This window comes from Hemitrygon akajei, chromosome 8, assembly GCF_048418815.1.
Source record: "Hemitrygon akajei chromosome 8, sHemAka1.3, whole genome shotgun sequence".
In the NCBI taxonomy this organism is placed as follows: domain Eukaryota; kingdom Metazoa; phylum Chordata; class Chondrichthyes; order Myliobatiformes; family Dasyatidae; genus Hemitrygon; species Hemitrygon akajei.
In genome coordinates this window covers 7,351,711-7,374,346 of record NC_133131.1, presented here as the reverse complement: position 1 = coordinate 7,374,346, position 22,636 = coordinate 7,351,711, and the positions used below count along the sequence as shown (strand labels likewise).

The 22,636-nt window shown below is 41.1% G+C and overlaps 1 protein-coding gene across 1 annotated transcript in view; it reads left to right on the top strand.

Moving 5' to 3' along the window:
* Positions 1-22,636, top strand: part of LOC140731514 (uncharacterized) — a 110,703-nt gene that overhangs the window by 46,694 nt on the left and 41,373 nt on the right. Inside the window, exons 14-19 of the mRNA XM_073052984.1 lie at positions 1,981-2,074; positions 6,882-6,944; positions 11,061-11,211; positions 11,955-12,159; positions 18,183-18,361; positions 20,294-20,459. Of these exons, the coding sequence (XP_072909085.1) occupies positions 1,981-2,074; positions 6,882-6,944; positions 11,061-11,211; positions 11,955-12,159; positions 18,183-18,361; positions 20,294-20,459 (858 nt within the window). The remainder of the gene's footprint in view (positions 1-1,980; positions 2,075-6,881; positions 6,945-11,060; positions 11,212-11,954; positions 12,160-18,182; positions 18,362-20,293; positions 20,460-22,636) is intronic.

Genomic DNA, 22,636 nt, shown 5'->3' with positions numbered 1-22,636 from the left:
TTTGTTATCAGGTAACCATGTTGAATGTACCTGCATAACTTTATAACTTTTGCAGTGTGGGGGAAGGGCTAACCTGGATTTTCAGATCTCAACCTACATTGCCAAAGGTCTGCTTTTAGAGCCACCTGCTTGACCATAACAGTTTTGTACCAGATATGATCCTGGCAGACTATCTGGATTATGCTGTTGTGACTTTCTAGTTATATCAGAATATATTTTGTATTGTAACAGTAGCTTGAAACTCAGTGACAATCAAACCACCTGAAAATATAGGCATCTGTTAGTCTCGTGAGACCATGGATTTGCGCCTTGGAAGGTTTCCAGAGTGCAGGCCTGGGCAGGATTGTATGGGAGACTGGCAGTTGCCCAAGATGCAAGCCTTCCCCTCTCCATGCCACCGATATTGTGGCACTAGGACCCAAGCAGCTTGGCACCGGTGTCATCGCAGAGCAATGTGTCGTTAAGTGTCTTGCTCAAGGACGCAACACGCTGCCTCAGCTGAGGCGTGAACCAGTGACCTTCAGATCACTAGACTGATGCCTTATCCACTTGGCCACACGCCAACACCATCTGAAAATAGCTGCTACAAATAAAGTGGCCACTGAGTGTATTTCTGTATGTTCATGGTCTTCCGCTGCTACAAAGCATCCACTTCAAGGTTCGACGTGTTGTGTGTTCAGAGATGCTCTTCCGCACATCATTTTGTAACAAAGTTCAAAATTCAAAGTTCAATGTAAAATTTATTATCAGAGTACATACATGTCGCCATATACAACCCCATGGCTATTTGAGTTACTGTCACTTTCCTTGAATCAGTCTGGCCATTCTCCTCTGACCTCTTTTATTAACAAGGTGTTTTCAACTACAGAAGTCCCGCTCACTGAATCTTTTTTTTTGTTTTTTTGCAACATTCTCTATAAACTCTAGAGACTGTTGTGTATGGAAACCCCAGGAGATCAGTAGTTTCTGAGATACTCAATCTCCCCGTCTGGCACCAACAACCATTATACAAAGTCACTTACATTACATTTCTTCCCCACTTTGATGTTTGATCTAATCAACATTTGAGCATGTCTTGAGCATGCTTTTATGCATTGAGTTGCTGCCAGATGATTGGCTGATTAGATATTTGCATTAATGAGCGGGTGTACATGAAGTAGCCACTGGGTGTATTTCTAGCCCAGTACTTTTAGTGAGATACATTGCCCAAAACTGAATGCAGAATGGGATCTTGCCATATAACTGAAACATCCTTTATTAGTTTTCAAATTCCAATCCCTCTGCGATGAAGTCCAACATTCCATTAACCTTTCTAATTGTGCATGTGGGTTTCATTTAGGTGATTTTTTTAATGTACTGAGAGATTTAAATTTCTTTGCTGTTCTACAGGACCCAATCTCCTTCCATAAATAAAATATTCTGAAATGACTTTCTCTGAACCAAAGTGCATGACTTTACATTTCCCCAAGCCAAGCTCCATTTGCTATAGATTGGCCCACATCTGTAGAATAGAATGTATTCTAAATTGTTTCATCTCATTTATTAACCTGTAGCACGAAAAGCAAAGGCCCCAGTATAGATCCATCAAAATCAGAACACTGAAAATTCCAGAGAACTCAACAGCTCAGGCAGCATCGATGGACATTTCAGGCTGAGACTTTCATTGGGACTGGAAAAGGAGAGGGCAGAAGCCACAAGACTATAAAGGCTTTCATTCCCCTCAATAAATGCTGCCTGACCTGCTGAGTTCCTCCAGCATTTTCTGTGTATTGCTCAAGATTACAGCATCTGGAGAATCTCTTGCGTTTAGAATCAGAATAGGTTCCTTTTATCTTTGCTCTTTGTTTCTAGCCTTAGAATCAACGACCAGCCCATGTCATGGCCTTATGTTTTCAATGTTTTTGTTTTCAGTGGGAAGTGGGGTGGGGAAATATTGGAAGAATTTGATTACATCTCATCATATGTCTGGTAATTCTACAGAACTCATCCAGCAAGGGTCTAAGATCACACTAACTGTTTATGATCCATTCCTGGAAACACAGAGGCATCAAGACCAGCAAGCAGAGGGAAACAAGTAAATCGCAAATATTTTTATTACTTAATGTTAAATGTTACTTGTTTTAGCCTTATCTCAGGGTGGTGCTACAGTACTGGGTGAGAACAGCATAACCGCATAATCAAATTTTAGGGTTCGTTATTGACTATAGCTGCAGAGCAGCAAGTGAAGCAATTGAATTTTGAAACATTCTTCAAACTCAAAAGTGAACTCCATCTAGCTTCAATCAATCCTGTTATATAACCTGCCATATAATCATGTCCTCAAACGAGAGGACATGATTTGAGAGTTAGGGGGCAAAAGTTTAAGGGAAACACGAGGGAGTATTTCTTTACTCAGAGAGTGATAGCTGTGTGGAATGAGCTTCCTGTACAAGTAGTAGAGGCCAGTTCAGTTTTGTCATTTAAGGTAAAATTGGATAGGTATATGGACAGGAAAGAAGTGGAGGGTTATGGGCTGGGTGCGGGTAGGTGGGACTAGGTGAGATTAAGAGTTTGGCACAGACTAGGAGGGCCGAGATGGCCTGTTTCCGTGCTGTGATTGTTATATGGTTATATGGTTATTCTGACATATGCACAGCAATCATTTAATGGTTTCTCCTGTAATTCTTCGCTTTCTGCAGAGGAAGGACCAAGCCACTACACCCCTCAACACTATTCCCGAAATGACGAATGAAGTGCAGATTGTGCAGTTTAAGCCGCACATTAAACTGTTTCAGATCATGAGCAGTTATGGGGGAAATGGCAAAAAAAAAACTGCAAGCTGTCAAAAGTGAAACTTTTCTCCTGAGCACTGGTCCAAATTAGAGTGCCGATGGGAAAATTGGGGAGTTTGTTGAAATAACTTAGATTGTGCACAGCTAGCCACACAATTGGCATGCGCACAAATCTGTAATTCTAACCCTGACTTCAAACAGTACTGGTGTGAAGAGCTGAGAGCCTCCTAGTCTACATCAGGAATGGTGATAAATTCTAATGAAAGGACAATAACCTCAAATGTTAACTCTCCCTCTCCATCGATGTTACCAGTTCTGCTGAATATTTCCAGTATTTCCTGCTTTTATTTCAAGGTGATATACTATGGCAGCCCTTTAAATTGAGTTGCTGATTAAAAGTAACATGTCAGTGCAAAGGGAAACTGTCTGGGGAATTTATCCAGTCTGGCAAACATCATGGGATTTATTTCAGAATGTTACCCATAACAAATCACTTCCCCTGAATGAAGACTTGCAGTCATTTAAAAATATATTTCATATATATGTTAATCCAACAGGAATGATAAAATTCCCAATCCAGACTTTAATTAGTGAGATCGTTTCCCACCAGAAGACTGCATCTGTCATTACTTCTGCTGTTCCTGTCATTTTATTGTTCCCTTGCTGGATGGCATGACAGCAAATGTTCACCAGCTAAGTGTGCAAAATATGACTATAAATTCATACCTGTTTATCAACTTGGCTGACTGCCTAACTTAAAAGATCGTGTCAATTAAGGCACTCACTTGAAATCACATTTCATATTGCTAGTGCAATAACAGTGCTGTCAATTAGACATCAGAGACCGGTGGCTCATTAACACTGCAGGGACAATAACTCTGAAACATTTCCTCACCTGGGGTGATGTGTTGAATTGGCAGAGCTGAGCCTGGATTTCAAACCTTCCTGTCAGGATGTATTTTTAACTAATTCTAACATACAGACCCATACAGAACCCTCTTCTGAAGATGAATATATTTTGTATTTGAAAATCTGAGAAGTACCTATAAAATCAATTAATATGTCGCAGTCACAAGTGAATTCACAGACTTGTGTTGCTATGTGAATGCTGGGGGAGGGCTGAGAGATTTAAAGTCTTGAGATATAATTTTGAATTACTTTAGATAAGACACTGAAAATAATTTTAAAATGTGGTAACTTTAGTTATATTGTTGTCATTATCATTATTACAAAAATAGAATTGTGATTCAATTATTTGTCCAATTAATAGATAGTCATTAATCATCTATTCAGTGGGGGGAAGGAACTGAGGAGGAAGACAGTCTGTCCATTGGGAGCTTCTGATAAATTGAGACTCAGGGGACTGCAGATATTGGAATCTGGAGCAACAAAAAGCTGAGGATGGACAGGTCATTGTGGTAATGGGAAGAGGAATTCAATTCAATTCAATTCCCCTTCCTGTTCCCACACTGCCCTGTCCATCCTCTGCCTTCTTTACTGCTAGAATGGGCCCCAACACAAACTGGAGGAACAACGCATCATATTCTGCCTGAGTACACTACAAAACCAGTAGCATTGTCCCTTCCCCACTTCTGATCCTCGTCCAGTCCTCCATTGTTGAACCCTTTACACCCAGCTCCCTTTACTCAGTTTCATTGCTCCTCCCTCCAGGTTTAGTCCTCTTACTGAATGCGCATACAGTTCACTTACAAGTCCCCCTCTCTGCTGCACCTCCTACTTTTTAACCTGTTTCCGATTCCATCTGCCATTTTCCTCTCCTCTAACGGTTCTCTTTATCACTTCCAATACTTATGAGGTTTCAGCACTGGCAATCTTTTGTATTCCTGCTTATCTCCCTCCAGCAACTGTCTTCAGTCTTCACACACCCTTTCACCCATCTTGCCCCACTTGTCTCTACATATTCATTCTCTCTGTCTCGCTCCCTCCCTTCCTCCATCTACTGCTTACCACTGTCTCCTAATTTCTCCATACTTCTCTCCTCTACCGGGCACAACCTGCCTGTTACCTTACATCCCTCCTCAGTCCATCAATAACCTTGTACTCCTTTTTCATCACCCCCTCTCCTCTTTTATCTAATTTAGAGATACAACACAGTAACAGGCCCTTCTGGCCCAATGAACCCAGAGTGCCCATGCTACAGATTAATCTACTAGGTCTCTGGAACACAGGAGGAAACCGGATCACTCGGAGGAATATGCCTTACAGACAGCACTGGAATTAAACTGTGTTGCTCCCAAATGCTGGCCAGCTCGCCTCTCCACTCTCAGTCTCAACCTGAAACACCAGTGATTCCTGCCCTGTCATAGATCAGAAACAGAATCAGGTTTATTATCACCAGCACGTGACATGAAATTTGTTAACTTAGCAGCAGCAGTTCAATGCAATACATAATCTAACAGAGAGAAAAAAATAATAAATAAACAAGTAAATCAATTATGTATATTAAATAGATTTTTAAAAAGTGCTAAAACAGAAATACTGTATATATTTAAAAATGAGGGAGTGTCCAAGAGTTCAATGTCCATTTAGGAATCAGATGGCAGAGGGGAAGAAGCTGTTCCTGAATCACTGAGTGTGTGCCTTCAGGCTTCTGTACCTCCTACCTGATGGTAACAGTGAGAAAAGGGCATGTCCTGGGTGCTGGAGGTCCTTAATAATGGACACTGCCTTTCTGAGACTCCGCTCCCTGAAGATGTCCTGGGTACTTTGTAGCCTAGTACCCGAGATGAAGCTGACTAGATTTACAACCTTCTGCCGCTTCTTTCAGTCCTGTGCAGAAGCCCCTCCATACCAGACAGTGATGCAGCCTGTCAGAATGCTCTCCATGGTAAAACTATAGAAGCTCTTGAGTGTATTTGTTGACATGCCAAATCTTTTCAAACTCCTAATAAAGTATAGCAACTATCTTGCCTTCTTTATAACTACATCGATATATTGGGACCAGGTTAGATCCTCAGAGATCTTGACACCCAGGAACTTGAAAATACTCATTCTCTCCACTTCTGATTCCTCTATGATGATTAGTACGTGTTCCTTTGTCCTACCCTTCCTGAAGTCCACAATCAGCTCTTTCGTCTTACTGACGTTGAGTGCCAGGTTGTTGCTGCGGCACCACTCCACTAGTCAGCATATCTCACTCCTGTACGCTCTCTTGTCACCACCTGAGATTCTACCAACAATGGTTATATCGTCAGCAAATTTATTTTTGGTATTTGAGCTATGCCTAGCCACCTAGTCTTGTGTATATAGAGAGTAGAGCAGTGGGCTAAGCACACCCCCCTGAGGTATGCCAGTGTTGATCATCACCGAAGAGGATATGTTATCACCAATCCACACAGATTGTGGTCTTCCGGTTAGGAAGTCGAGGATCCAATTGCAGAGGGAGGTACAGAGACCCAGGTTCTGAACTTCTTAATCAGGATTGTGGGAATAATGGTATTAAGTGCTGAGCTATAGTTGATGAACAGCTTCCCGACGTAGGTGTTTGTTTGTCCCGGTGGTCTAAAGCTGTGTGGAGAGCCATTGAGACTGTATCTGCCGTTGACCTACTGTGGTGATAGGCAAATTGCAATGGGTCCAAGTCCTTGCTGAGGCAGGGGTTCAGTCTAATCCTGACCAACCTCTCAAAGCATTTCTGCACTGTCGACCCAGCAGATTGATTGTTCCTTATGATAAGTTCATCGGTTCTCCGTTTCCAAGCTGGGAGGTCTGTCTCATAGAGCATTACAATATGGATAAAGGCCCTTCAGCTTAACAGTCCATACTGACCATAATGCCCACCAAAAGTCATCCTTCAAACTGGAATCTGGAATAAGGTTTTCAGAACTCTGCCACCGTAGTCCTCTGCTCCGCCACCTGAACCATCAAAGGAACATACCAAATTAATCTTTCTAAATAATAAAAAGAAAGAGCATACATTTTATAGTGTTATTCATGACATCAAGACTCCTCAAAGATTCCACAGACAGCGAAAGTAGGAAATAAGTTCTCTGGTACTGTCCTCTTACAATCATAGCAACATTTTTGTAAGAACAGTTTGACACTATTTGGCAAATTTTATTCTGAACTTTGGTGGTTTTGTTTTGACAGTGACTCTTCGCGCTGTAAAAAGGAGGAGGAGGAGCGTGGGAGATTTGAAAAGGGATCATTAAGGTAGGATTTTCAGCAGAGACTGTGAAGCTGTAACAAGCAGGAGTACGGAAGGGACCATTAAGGCAAAGCCCCCAGAAGCAAATGAAAGGAAGTTGGGCTGCAGCATAGTGGAGGTTTTGGGTGTGTCTGTGTCTGCAATGTAGTGCTGTTGTTTGTTTTGAATCTTTGGCTCATGAGGTTTCTGCAAAGATGCTGAGCAGAGGTAGAGGTAAGGGCCAATGAGGTCATTTAACTTTATTATTCACATTTATTCTGGCTTCTTCTGTCTTCCTTTTCAGTCCTGAAGTGACTCGGATTAATATGTTGACTCTTTATTCCTCCCTATAGATGTTTCCTGATTTACTGAATTCCTCCAGCATTTTGTGTGTATTGCTTGGAACTTACAGCATCTGCAGAATCTTTTGTGTTTATTATTCACACTTAGTATAGTTGGGCCAGTGAGCTTCTTGTGCAGGATGTGGTAAACTAGAGAAACTTCCAGTGTCCCTAATGACTACATACACCTGTAGGAAGTGCAGCTCCTAGCTGGCCACCTCAAGAAAATAAATCTGGGCCCACTTAAGATAAGTTGGGATGCTAAGAGTATCATAGCTGAGAATTTTGGAGAGGTGGTCACATCCAAGATCGTAAACATAAACATAATCATAAACATCATATCATAAACATAAGAGGTTCTGCGGATGCTGGAAATACATACAAAATTTAAGGTGCAGGGTGACCATCAGGAAAGGCAAAGATAGTGAGAGGATAATGTGCCCCCTGTGTCCATTTCATTTAGCAACAATACAGCTAATTGGATACTCTTGGGGGGGGGGTGGAATTAACTTTCAAACAGGGTAGCAGCAGCAGCCTGGTCGACTGTACCGTGCCCAGGTCTGAGGCCAGCATGCAAGGGTGAGGTCAAACAGAGAGAGAGAGATAGGGTACTCAGTAGCTGGTGCCACGGATGTCTGTAGCCACAGGCAAAATGACTTAGTAGTGTATTGCCTCCCAGGTGCCAGGTCAAGGCTGTCTCCAAGCAGTTGCAGAGCATTTTCAAGGAGGATGGTGAGCAGGTTGTTGTGCACATTGGTACAAACGGCATAGAGATGAGGTCCTGCAGAGTGAACAGAGTTAAGAAAGAGGTTATAAAGTAGGCCATCAAGGGTAATTGATATCTAGATTTTTCCCCTTGTGGGAGAAATGTGGATTGCTCCCAGAACAGCAGAGCAGTGAGGCCAGAGATAAAAAGAAAGACCAGATGAATGCATTGTTAAGGAGTTGGTGCAGGAGGCAAGGATTTCAGTTCTTAGGTCATTAGGATTTCTTCTGAGGCAGAGGTAACTTATGTAAGGACAGGATGCACCTGAACTGGAGGGGGAACCAATAACCCAGGAAGGAGATTTACTAATGCTACTCAGGAGGATTTAAACTAGATTGATGGGGAGAGTGTTGTGGGAGGGATCCTGAGCAGTGTTGAAGCAGATGTGGAATTGGAGAGAAATTCTGCAGTCAACGAGAGCAAGCTTCATAAATGGCAAAGACAGAGGAAAAACTTCTGGTTTTACTGCATTTATTTCAATGCTAGAGGCTCAACAGGTAAGGTGGACAAACTGAGGGTGTGGATTGGCTTTGAGGACTGGGATAAAACAGCAGTATCAGAAACATGGCTGAGAGAAGGGCAAGACTGGCAGCTCAGTGTCCCAGGATACAGATGGTACAGGAGTGACAGATAAAGGAGGAGGGGGAGAAGGATATTCCTGGGGGATCATCCAAGATTCATGATACAATGTTATTTGTACATCGAAGCACATACAGTTGGCCCTCCTTATCCGTGGGGGACTGGTTCCTGGAACCCCCCCCCGTGGATACCAAAATTTGCGGATGCTCAAGTCCTTTATTTAACATGTATCAGTGCAGTGGTCTTTAGGACCCAGCGGAACCCCAGACTTTATTTAACATGTCTCCGTGCAATGGACATTAGGACCTGGCAGCGCAGCTCTGAATCCGCAGTGTTTCTGTTCATGAAAATAATCACGATCGCGATTGAAAATAAGGTGGAAGTAATAAAGCGACTGGAAAGAGGTGAAACACCATCGGTCATTGAAAAAGCGTTAGGCTACAGTCGGTCAACGATCGGAACAATTTTAATGGAGAATGTGAAAGGCCCTGCCCCGATGAAAGCTACAGTTATTACTAAGCAACGTAGTGGTTAAATTATTGAAAAATGTATGTTTCTTAAGTGTTTTATATGCATAGAAAGGTAAAATATGTACTATGTACTAAGAAAAACATTTGACTAACTGACGCTAAGTAATACCGGATGTATCTGTTCCGACTTCAAATCCGACTTAAAGACAGACTCAGGAATGGAACTCATTCATAACCCGGGGACTGCCTGTACTTTTAAGTCATTTCTAGATTACCTATAATACCTAATACAATGTAAATGCTATGTAAATAGTTGTTATACTGTATTGTTTAGGGAATAATGACAAGAAAAAATAGTCTGTACATGCTCAAGCAACGAGTGCTGGAGAGAGAACTTCTGGGTTTTCCCGATCCGCGGTTGGTTGAATCTGCGCATACGGAATCCGCGGATAAGGAGGGCCGACTGTACAGTGAAATGCATTGTTTCCATTCACAACCAACACACCCTAGGATGTGCTGGGGGCAGCATGCAAGTGTCGCCCATGCATTCCCATGCCAGCATAGCATGCCCAAAATGTTTGGCAAAAACAACACAGAACACAACAAACAACACTAAAAACAGTCCAGAGAGGCTAAGTAGGTAGAAACAAGAAGGGGACGATCATTCTGATAGGACTGTATCATATGCCCTCCAAATCTTTAGGTTGTGTTGGTTTCACCATATGTTTCAATGTACAAGTGATAAATAAATTAATCTGAATCTGAATAGTCATCGGGAATTAGAGGAAGAAATGTGCTGGATGATCACAGATTGTTGTAAGAATAATAAGAGTAGTGTTACTACGAGTTCTTAACTTCCTAAAAATGGAAAAAAACTGTAGAAAAGATTCACAAGGATGTTGCCCAAACTTGAGAGACTGAATAATAAGGAGAGGTTGGACAGGCTAAGACTACATTCCTTGGAGCTTAGGAAATTGAGGGGTGACCTTATAGAGGTGTATAAAATCACGAGAGGTATAGATAGAGTGAATTCACACAGTCTTTTTCCCAGGGAAAGGAAACCAAAAGCTAAAGGACAAAGCTTACAGGTGATAGGGAAGATAGGGGCAAATTCCTCATACAGAGGTGGTGTGAATATGGAAAGAGACATCAGAGAAAGCAGTTGAGGCAGGTATAATAACATTAGATGTCTCTTTAAATCCTCCTGAGTAACATTAGTAAATCTTCCTGGGTTATTGGTTCCCCCTCCAGTTCAAGTGTATCCTGTCCTTAGGGGAGATTCGATAGAGGTATACAAAATTATGATAGGTATAGATAGAGTGAATGCAAGCAGGCTTTTTTCCACTGAGACGAGGAGAGAAAAAAACCAAAGGACATAGGTTAAGGGTGAAGGGGCAAAAGTTTAAAGGGAACATTGGGGGGGGGGGGCTTCTTCACACAGAGAGTGGTGGGAATGTGGAATGAGCTGCCAGATGAAGTGGTAAATGTGGGCTCACTGATGCACCATCAATAACTCTCAGAGATGGGAGGCGAATGATAGGCTTTTATTAGCTGCAAGAGACCACCACACAACATCCTGGAGACTGAGGGTGGAGCAGTGCCTCCAATCGCCTTTATACAGGGGTCTGTGGGAGGAGCCCCAGGAGCAGTCAGCAGAGGGGCGTGTCCAGACAGGTATATGTAGTTCACCACACTCACTTTTAACATTTAAGAAAAACTTGGACAGGTACATGGATGAGAGGTGTATGGAGGGATATGGTCCAGGTGCAGGTCAGTGGGACTAGGCAGAAAAATGATTCAGCACAGCTGTGAAGTTCTATGGTTCTATGGATAAGTATATGGAAAGGATAGTTTTTATGGGATATGGGACAAATGTAGAAAAATGTGACTAGTTTAGGTGGGCCCTTGGTTGGCATGGATGAGTTGGGCTGAAAGGCCCATTTCCAAGTTGGATTAGTCTATGACTCTATGGTTTGATTTTGCCAGATCTTCATCCTCTGATGACCACATTCTAACTGTACCATGGGTTGCCCATAATCCAGCTGTGGCGTTACCAGATCCAGCTAGGGCAAATGAGCCTTTTGATCTGTACATTGATGCAATACATTATATTCCAGACAATGCAACCATCACCAAGGTAAGAAATGAAGTACATGTGGTGACAACTTGTGTCATGGGGAGGCAGATACACTTGCAACTACTTTTTTTAAAGTTTTCTTCTTTAGTGGGTGAAGGTACAACCATTACAACATACACCAAATTTTTTACACAAAAGGCCTTCACTCAAAGGGTGGTACAGGTCTGGTGTGAATAATATCTTGTGCTATGTATGTGCTATGTGTGACTGTATTGTGTTTTACACTGGAATGTTGTTTGAATGACAATTAAACATGAACTTGAATGAGCTGCCAATGGAAGTGGAGGATGTGAGTTCAATTGCCACATTTAAGAGATGTTTGCACAAGTATATGAACAAGAGAAAATCTGCAGATAAGTACATGGATGGGAGGGGTATGGAGGGCTATGCTCCAGTCACAGGTCAATGGGACTAGGCAGAATAACAGTTCGGCACAGATTAAATGGGCTGAAGGGCCTGTTTCTGTGCTGTAGCACTCTACGATTCTATGAACAAATCTTTCTGATATTTAGTCTCCTTTGCATCCAAGCAATGTCTATTAATTTGGATCACTGATGGGCAGTTTGCTATTTTGAGAGAGGAGCTGGAAATGTGGCGGACCATGCACAGGCCTGATGGAAGGGAATAAGGGGTGGTAGAGGACTAATTGCAAAAACAATAAAAAGTATTATTGAAGTGTAAGGATGAGTAGCAAGTAGCAATTTTACTCAGCTCCTTTTTCTATTCTTCCCAATATATTAAAGGTGACGGGACAGCTAATGCATTCCGGCAGGGATGACATTCCTGACATTTTGGCTTTTCCAGTAATCACCAGCCAAGCAAGGTGCCCAGAGTTCCACTACCGTATGACTGTAAACGTGAAAGGCAAAGAAACTCTAGATCCCAACACACTTGTCTTACTTAGAGTGTACACAGTTGATTCCGACACTGGCAGACTGTTTGTTATAGGTAAGTAACTCTATTATCTGAGAGAATTGAACTCAGGAATTTTTTTAAATGAAGCATGGTGATGTATATCTGAATAAAGTGTTCAACTTCCTATGATCATATCAAACTCGTCTCTGAGATCTTGATGAGGTAATGCAAATACTAACAGAACATAGACCATAAATGGCAGGGACTTCTGGGGTATTGATGTGCAAAGTAACCTTGGGGAGCAAGTTCACAGCTCCCTGAAAATGATGACACTTGTGGATAAACTAGTGAAGAAAGCTGAGATATCGAGTATACAACTCGGGATGTCATGTTGCAGCTGTACAAATCATTCGGCAGGCTGGACTTGGAGTATTGTTAGTGCAAAGGAAATTCACTAGGATATTGCCTAGATTGGAATATTTTAGTTATGGGGAAAGATTGAGTGTATTCTCTCTCCATAATCTAATAATTATGGAGTATCCACTCCATAATGTACTGGTTAGGCACAGGAGTACATTCAGCCAGAGACTCATTCCACCGAGATGCAACACTGAGCGTCATAGGAAGTCATTCCTGCCTGTGGCCATCAAACTTTACAACTCCTCCCTCGGAGTGTCAGACACCCTGAGCCAATAGGCTGGTCCTGGACTTATTTCCACTTGGCATAATTCACTATTATTATTTAATTATTTATGGTTTTATATTGCTATACTTATACACTATTCTTGATTGGTGCAACTGTAACGAAACCCAATTTCCCTCAGGATCAATAAAGTATGTCTGTCTGTCTCTGAAACACTGGGCAATCACAGAGGTTCATAATTAGATAGGATAGATATCTAGAACTTTCTTCTTCTAGGGCAGTGGTATCTAGTTACAGAGAGCATAGCATACCAGATTTAAGGTGAGAGGAGAAAAATATAAAGAAGATCCAAAAGGCAAGCTTTCACGTGAATATACAGAATGAGCTGCCAGAGAAAGTGATGGAGGCAGATGCAGTTACAATGATTAATATTCATTTGGACAATTCTTGAATAGGAAAAGATTAGAGGGATACAGGCCTAATGTGGGCAAATACACTTGGTGTATACAAGCATTCAAGCCCAACTTGGGCCAAAGAGTTAGTTTCAGTGCTTTACAACTCTAATATTCTGTATCAACAGAGAATTACGGTAGTTATTAAGGAATATGTTAACATCCGGAATTTTGTTTGCCCATCTAATGAATTAATGCAATAGCATGAGTGACAATAAACTTCTATAAAAAAGGCAAATAAATAAATATCTAAAGTTTTGTAATTAAGAATCAGATCCAAGACCACAATTACGACAGATACAGTCTCCGAAATGCCAAGCCATTGAATTCTAAAATACAAAGATTAAAGAGGTCCCAGTTAAAACCATAATGGACAAAACTTAATCATAGATTTTTTTGTCTTAGGGGATTAAGATTAGTTTTATTTGTCACATGAACGTTGAAACATACAGTGAAATGTGTTGTTTTGCATCAACAACCAACGCAGTCTGAGGATGTGCAAGGGCCACCTACAAGTGTCGTCATGTTTCCGGTGCTAACATAGCATGCCACAACTTATAACCCTAACACCTACGCCTTTTGGAATGTTGGAGGAAACTGGAGCATCTAAAGGAAACCCACTCAGTCATTCAGAGAACATACAAACACCTAACAGACAGTTCAGTTCGAATCTTACAGCTGGCGTGGTAAAGCATTACACTGACCACTACACTACTGTGCTGCCTGTACAAAGGAAAGAACACTTAGAAGAACAAAAAAGAAACTAGAATGGAGTGTTAAGTTAGTTCCTAGTTTAATCTGCATGCTTTTCCAATTATTATTTAATTGGTGAACTGCAATTGTTCAGTCAGTGAATCTCGTCCTCTCAACCATATACATCCTGGCTAAGTGTTGGGTATCCCCAGAGCCAAGGATATTGAAATTCCAGACCCAGAGGACATCTCTGGCTCCAGTGAGGACCCCTTTTCAGCAGCCAATTGATCCCAGACTTGACCTGCTTTCTATTTGTTTATTCTCATCACAGTTATGGCCAGAAATTCTGAGGATCTTTGGGCTCCAAACCAGCCAATGTTGAAATCGTAAAAGAAAACAGAAAGTGACAATGGAAAGAGCAAACATCCTTCTTTTTCTTTCTAAATGGTTATATTAGTTTCCTGATGAATTTTCTGACCTAACAAAGTCACAGTGTTCGGGTCTCTGGCACTGAGACTGCCTCTCTGACTCAGAAGAGAAGGGGAAGAGGAGGCACAGTGTGGTTATGGGGGATACATTCATTAGAGGAATGGACAGGAGGTTCTGTGGGCGAGAACAAGATTCCTGTAAGAGAGAAGGTTCTTAGGAAACTGAAAGGTCTGAAGATAGATAAGTTACCTGGACCAGATAGTGTGCACCCCAGAGTTTTGAAAGAGGTAGCTGAAGAGATTGTGGCAGCATTAGCAATGATCTTTCAAAAATCACTAGATTCTGGAATGGTTCCAGAAGACTGGAAAATTGCAACTATCACTTCTCTCTTCAAAAAGGGAGAGAGGTAGAAGAAAGGAGTTAGTCTGACCTCAGCAGTTGGGAAGATGTTGGAGTCGATTATTAATGATGAGGCTTCAGGATACTTAGAGGCACATAATAAAATAGGCTGTAGTCAGCACGGTTTCCTCAAGGGAAAATCTTGTCTGACAAATCTGTTGGAATTCCTTGAAATAACAAGCAGGATAGACAAAGGAGAATTGGTTGATGTTGTGTACTTGGATTTTCAGAAAGCCTTTGACAAGGTTTCACATATGAGGTGCTTAATGTGTTAAGAGCCCTTGGTATTACAGGAAAGATTCTAGCATGGGTAAAGCAGGATCTGACTGGCAGGAGGCAAAGAGTGGGAATAAAGGGAACCGTTTCTGGTTGGCTGCTGGTGACTATTGGTGTTCCACAGGGGTCTGGTTGGGACCAATTCTTTTTACGTTATATGTCGATGATTTGGATGAAGAAATTAATGGTTTTATTGTGAAGTTTGCAGACGATATGAAGATAGGTGGAGAGGCAGGTAGTTTTGAGGAAGTAGATTGGCTACAGAAGGACTTAGACAGATTGGGAGAATGGGCAAACAAATGGCAGATGGAATATAGTGCTGGGAAATGTGTGGTCATGCTCTTTGATAGAAAAAATGAAAAGGTTGACTATTTTCTAAATGGAGAGAAAATACAAAAAATTGAGATGCAGTGAGTCATTGTGCAAAATTCCCTAAAGGTTAATTTGCAGGATGAGTCTGTGGTGAGGAAGGCAAATGCAATGTCAACAATCATTTCAAGAGGACTAGAACATAAAAGCAAGGATGTAATGTTGAGACTTTATAAAGCACTGGTGAGGCCTCACTTGGAGTGTTGTGAGCTGTTTTAGGCCCTTTATCTTAGAAAGGATCTGCTGAAACTGGAAAAGGTTCAAAGGAGGTTCCTGAAAGTGCTTCCAGGATTGAAAGGCTTGTCATATGAAGAGCGTTTGATGGCTTTGGGCCTGTATTCACTAGAATTCAGAAGAATGAGGAGTGACCTCACTGAAACCTATGGAATGGTGAAAGGCCTTGATAGATTGGATGTGGAGAGGATGTTTCCTATGCTGGGAGAGTCTAAGACTGGAGGACACAGCCTCAGAATAGAGGGGCATCCTTTTAGAATGGAGATGAGGAGGAATTTCTTTAGCCAGAGTGGTGAATCTGTGGAACTCTTTGCTACAGGCAGCTATGGAGGGCAAGTCTTTAAGCATACTAAGGCAGAGGTTGATAGATTCTTGATTGGTCAGGGCATGAAGGGAAATGGGAAGAAGGCAGGAGATTGTGGCTGAGCAGATAATTGGATCAGCCATGATGAAACAGTGGAGCAGACGTAATGGGCCAAATGGCCTAATTCTGTTCCTATATCTTATGGTCTTATGGCGTATACTATACAACCTTGAGATTCATCTCCTTATGGGCAGGCACAAAACAAAAAAATCCAATAGAACCCATTAAAAATTAAGACCATCATGCAACCAATGTGCAGGAAAAAAACAAATTGTGCAAATAATAAAAGTAAGATATCCAGTAACTTCAGAATCTCTGGTGTTTATGCTCCTTCCTTTCCGGTCCTAATGAAGGGTTTCAGCCTGAAACGTCAACTGTTCTTCCTTCCCATAGATGTGCCTGACCTGCTGATTTCCTCCAGCAGTTTGTATGTGTTACTCCGAATATGCTTAAACTGTGTTAAGTCTGAGATGTGACCATTTGTTCTAAACATAACCACCATTGTAACCTTGCAGCTCTTTGTACTGAGAGTGTGGGTAACCTTCTCATGCAAACTGAAGAAAATTTGTTTCTAAGCTTCCACTAAATACCATTAGCTAAAGCTACTTGAACTACTACATGAAAATCTAATTCACTAATAAAGCTGGTAAATATAGTTAGATAAATTTACAAGAGATAGATGAATGCTTAGTTGCTGCTATATGTTGTGTGGTAACTACTTTTCAATAGATGTCAGATCTTTCCCACATCATAGTATTTTCTCCTAGTACCTATTAAAGATGAACATTGTATTACAGCGACAGTGTTCAGTGCTACATGGCAACATGACTCAGTATCATGTCACGTTTATTCATAGGAAATGTTACCAAACTCAGCTATTGCTATACTGGTATGACAACGTTGTGAAGAATTGCTGTGCACGAGCTAAGTGCTTCATCATAAAAGGGAGACAGAGGAAGAGAAGGGGAGAGAGACAGAGACTTGAATACAGAGAAAAGGAGAAAATCATATGCAGTGATGAGAGGCACCAAGAATCACTCCTTCTCTGCAGCTGCAAATGGTGTTGCCTCAGTCCAAAGAGAGATCGACCAGTTTTCTTCACTGAATACTGCATGGTACAAGGGCTATATAAAAAAAAAACAATTTTAAAATGTATGCTTCTTAGGTATTTCTTTGGAAACAATGGTGACTTGCTTCTGCTCCAGTTCTCTGGGTTCTGAGGTGACTGATGATGCGGCTTCTGCCGACTCTTCTACAGGTGGGAGAGATGTTGCTTGATGGTGTTCGCCACTGGATAGTTAGGGATGTTGAGCACTCCTTCCAGTGTTAGTGCACCATTGTAGAGACTTCATGCTCAGTACATGCCCAAATGCTGGCACTCCATTTTGAGTAGTCACAAGATAAGATCTTTCATGAGTTAAAGAAGACTATCACAGTGTTCTTCAAGTGTTTGCTCTGTCTTCCTCATGGAGCTCAGAGTCTTTGTTTTGGGAGTCAAAAGTCAGGCTTGCTGATTCCTGCTACAATTTCTAAGGGCCGCACCTAGAGCACTGAGCGCAGTTTGGATCTTCTTCTCCAAGGAAAGATATGCTATCTAGAAAAGGATTGCAGCAAAGATGAACCATATTGACACTTTAGAAAGTGACACATTGGTGTAAGGAGAGTTTAGATCAACTAAATTCAGAGCAATGAAAGGAGATTGTATTGAAACTTGTGGATTTCTCACAGAGCTGGACTGAAAGCACTTGGCTGAAGAGTCTGGAATTTCACGATGATGAAAGGTCTCAGCCCAAAACATCAATTGGTTATTCCTCTCCATAGATGCTGTCTGAATTTCTGAGTTCTCCAACATTTTGTGTGTGTTACTGTGGATTTCCAGCATCTGCACAAACTCTTGTATTCACAATTTTATGACATAGGGTAAGCCTTTTAGGATGGAGATTAGAAATGTCTTCACTTAGAGGAGGACAACCCTGTAGAGTTTGTAATCATAAAGTGCTGCAGAGTCATTGAATATGTTTAAAAAGATACATTTCTGGGCACTAAAGGTATCAATGGCAATGGGAAAATGCAGGAATGTGGTATTGAGACAGAAATCAGCCAAGAATAATTCTGCTTCTGCTCCTATGTTGCTGTTTCTGTGTAACTATGAGGGAAATACAGCACTTATAAACTGATTATTGGCACTCTAGGATTATTGTGTCTAATATTGACATATTCCCTGTTTATACAGCTGTTTATCTGTTTGATCTTCTAGGGAATACTGTGATTTCCTTGTTCAATGAACATGGAGATTTAAATGTTGGAGGATTCCAGCTCAAACTGAGAGGAGGGATGCCATCAAAAGGTCAGACTCTTCTCACTGCATCATCTCTAAATCATCATCCTATGATTCCCTGCTGCAGTTTATTAATCCGACTTTTGCCACACACACAGGTAATTTAGCTCAATTATCTCAGTTCAGTATTTATATAGCTCTTGTGATGATGTACTGCTTGTTTTAATATGAAGTGGTTATATGAGGAATAAATGGAGCCTGTCCTATGACATGTATTGGAAAGTGCTTTCAGAACAATGAATTATTTTAAAATGCATCTGCTATAATTGGAGGGATGCACATAGTGTCCATTCTGCATATCATAAGAACTGCTAAGATGGAATAAGATCTAAATTGGATAAAGTTGACTGAGCACAGGATATAAACTTGATTGTTAAAATTTCTTGATCCTTACTGCAATATAGTGGATTCTGGTTAATTGGGAAACGTCAGGACCACTACATTTTGGCCCAATTAAGTGGCTGCCCCACTTATCTAAAGATTCATGGAAGTAGTTTAAAAGATATAAAAAAGACAAACTACTGTTTAACTGAGTAAAAAGTTATATACTTAAATGAAATACAAAACAAATCAGAACACTATCAATAATACTACAGTACTATAAAACTGTGTATTAGTTCCTAATAGTTATGGACAGAGAAATAAATTGAGTGTACGCTGCTGTGTTCTTTTGATTAACTGTAAATGAGCAAAGTTAGCGTAGATGCCTAATGCAGATAATGGACTACCTTCATACAATCCTTTTGACAATTGCATGCTCCAAATCTTCATTTTCATTGTAACATTCGAGATGATTATCAATTCCTTTAAATGCTTCAGAATTCCTAACTTGTTGATGTAGTGAAATCATTTCATTTTCACCCCCAGCTGTTTCAGGCATCTCCAAACCTGTATGCTTGAAACCACAGTGAGCAAAACAGTTCAGGATCATCTTACCAACTATCAATAACAAAAAATCACTCCTTTTTGAACACAAACACATGTAACTGATGCTATTTTAAAATTGTTCGCTCTAAGCACAGTGTAGTGTCTAACAGCCACACAGGTGCATGTGACTGACACTAGTTAGAAAATGTTTGGCAGCACACTCCTGCCCCAATTAAGCAGCATCATGTCACAAATAAGTGAAGGGAATCCCAGCTATTTTCTCTATTTTTGTTCTTCAAGTGTTGTCTCAAATAAGTGGCTGCCCTAGGTAACTGGAATCTACTGTACTTTTGATGTAAATGGAGCAGCACAGTAGCATAGCAGTTATGTAACACTTCAGAGCACCAACCTGGTCCTGTCTTGATGAGGGGTCTCAACCTGAAACATCAACTGTTTATTCCTCTCCATTGATGCTGCTGAGTTCATCCAGCATTTTGTGCGTGTTGCTATGGATTTCCAGCAGCTGTAGAATCTCTTGAATTTATGTACAGCCTATAACCCTCCATTTTTCTTTCATCCATGCGCCTATCTAGGAGTCTCTTAAATGTACCTAATGGCTTCTACCACCACCCTGGCAATGCAGTCCATTCCCTATGTAAACAATCTAGCCTTGACATATCCCATAAACCTTTCTCCACTCACCTTTAAAAGATTGAAATTACAATTTGTGAGATGACTCCCTTTATTGGCCCCTAATTCAAACAGAGCTGATCATGAGTCCTTTGGTATCATATTGACTGGAAAATCCGAATGGGCGGAATTCTATCTCCTATAACTTGTGGCTGATTCTGACTTTGATGTATCATGGGAAGCTTCTGCTGAGGCAGGGATTTACTTGTACTTCTAGTCTATTATTTCAAGGGGTGATCCGTTCTACCATCACAAGGGCTTAACTTTTCTATTCTTCCAGTTAAAGGTGCCGGAAATAAGGATGAGAAAACAGACTGGAATAAAACTGCTCATCATTTTGAACTTAATTTCTTACTTTAATTATGAAGCTTTCCATTTGACTCCTCATGAAAAATGAGTGGACTACAAGCTGTAGTGAACATCCAATAATGATAGCCCTTCTCCCAATTGACCAGATTTTCCCCTTTGTTCAGGATCCTGTGCCCCCTCCAGGCTATCTGAGCGGATTTTACTTCACAGAGGATGCAAAACCAAATAAATCTGAGCTGGAAGTCATTTCATCCTTCCAACAGGACAAGGAATTCACAGTCTCTGTGGGTGACGTAGCAGCAAGCCTAATGAGGAAGGAGCAGTCTGAAGGTAATGATTCACTCTCTAGGGAGGATTCCTATTTGTTAGGGAGAAGCACTGTTGACGTTTCAGGCCGAGACGTCGACAGTGCTTCTCCTTATAGATGCTGCCTGACCTGCTGTGTTCCACCAGCATTTTGTGTGTGTTGTTTGAATTTCCAGCATCTGCAGATTTCCTCGTGATTTCTATTTGTTGATGAGTTAGGCAATAGTGCATGACTACGATTGAGGTGAAGAAAGATTTCCATTTAAATGGCAACTTTCTTGACCCAAAGGTGTGCTGTCATTTTACAAACGGTAGAACTCTTTTGAAATATAAAATCTTGGGCAGAGAATTTGTACACAGCAATGTGTTAATGACCAGATTATCTATTTTTGCATAAACTATTAGCTCTGACAGTAGAAAGAAGTAACTCCCGTTTTTGATTCAGGTGAAACCATGGCACGTTTCAGATCCACCAAAGAGAGTGGGCAAGCCCTTGGTTTAAGGACTTACCCAAAAGGGCACATTGAACAGCATAGTGTTCCTTTAGCATTGCACTGAATTTTAGATTAGACTTTAGCCATCAAATCTCAACAGCGGTACTTGTGTCCAGAATATTCCAGTCAGAGACAGGGATCTGGCTGCTAAGACAGGGCTGAGAGAGGATGGAAGGAAGAAAGAGAATGCATTTCTGGTCCTAAAAATGAAGAACTGAATCCTGTTCAAAGATCTCTTGTACTTTATCCAAATGTTTACCGTTCCTTTGGTGAATGTCAGCAGGCTCTTGTTGCGTGTCCTCACTGCGTATCCCATCCCTGTATTTCTGGGGTAGATGATCCATTAGCAGTGAGAACTCTGATTTTCTTCAGTCTAATCCAGCACCATCAACATGCTAATTGCCTCTATATAATTTATTTTGTTCCTTTCTCCAATATTTACATAGCTAATAAATAAAATGTCTAAAGAATGTGAAAGTAAAAGTTAATATGTCAATGACTTTTCTCCTGGAGTTCTGTGCACAAGGGTAATGTTCAATTTCTGGAGGCTCAAGGGTAATCATGAAGGCTGGCAAAATTTAGCACAGGATGAGTTTCACATCTGTGACTTGTCTGGTCTGCATGATTCAATTATTCACTGAGCCTTTTGGATAAGCAGACCGAGCTGCTTGCCAAGCAAATACAAAGACAAATATTACCTGTGTACCCTGTCTCCTTCCTATCTGGTTTCCGCTCATGTATCTTCACCTGGCAACGTGACCAGAATTGGGAATACTCTTGCACAAACCATCTCACTTCATGGAAGCACTTATTAGAACCTCGTGCTACTTTTGAGTTTAAGTGCAGAAACTATGCAACTATTATGCAATATAAGCAATGTACAATATGTAAATGAAAGGCTGTAAACAAAAGTCAATATTGTTTGGTGCAGAAGATTTACTGTAAACCACTCCAAAACAAATCTACAGAGAAATAATCAAAAGAATTAACTAAAATAGGCTTAAAATCTTTTTACATGTTATTACTACTACAAGGAAACAGACTACTCAATATTGTTTAATGTCAATAGTGAGGCAGGATGTCCACCACACAAAGCCATGCTGGCTATTCTAATCAACCCCTGCCTTTCCATATATAGAGAAATCTTATCCCTTAGGACTTCCTCCAATATGCCTACACTGATGGAAAGCTTGTTTTTCCTGCTGTACTCCTTAAATAGAATCATAGAGCACTACAGCACAGAAACAGACCCTTCAGCCCAGCTAGTCTGTACCAGCCTGTTATTCTGCCTCATCCCATCAACCTGCACCTGGACCATACCCCTCCCATTTATGTACTTACCCAAATTTCTCTTGGATCTTGCAATTGAATCCAAATCCACCACTTCCACTGGCATCTTGTTCCACAGTTGCACCACCCTTTGAGTGAAAATGTTCCCCTTTTTACCTTTAACCTATGATCTCTAGTTCTAGTCTCACCAAGCTCAGTGGAAAAAGCCTGCTTGCATTTATCCTAACTTTACTCCTCATAATTTTGTATACCTCTAACAAATCTCCTCACATTCTCCTGCGCTCCAGGATAAAAAGCCATTACATTCCAGGAAAATATTCCAGGAACAACTATAGTTATCCTCTACTCTTTTGACATCCCACCTGTTGGGGCCCCAGATCTGCACTCCTTTGCTTCCCTCAGCAACCTCGAGTAAAC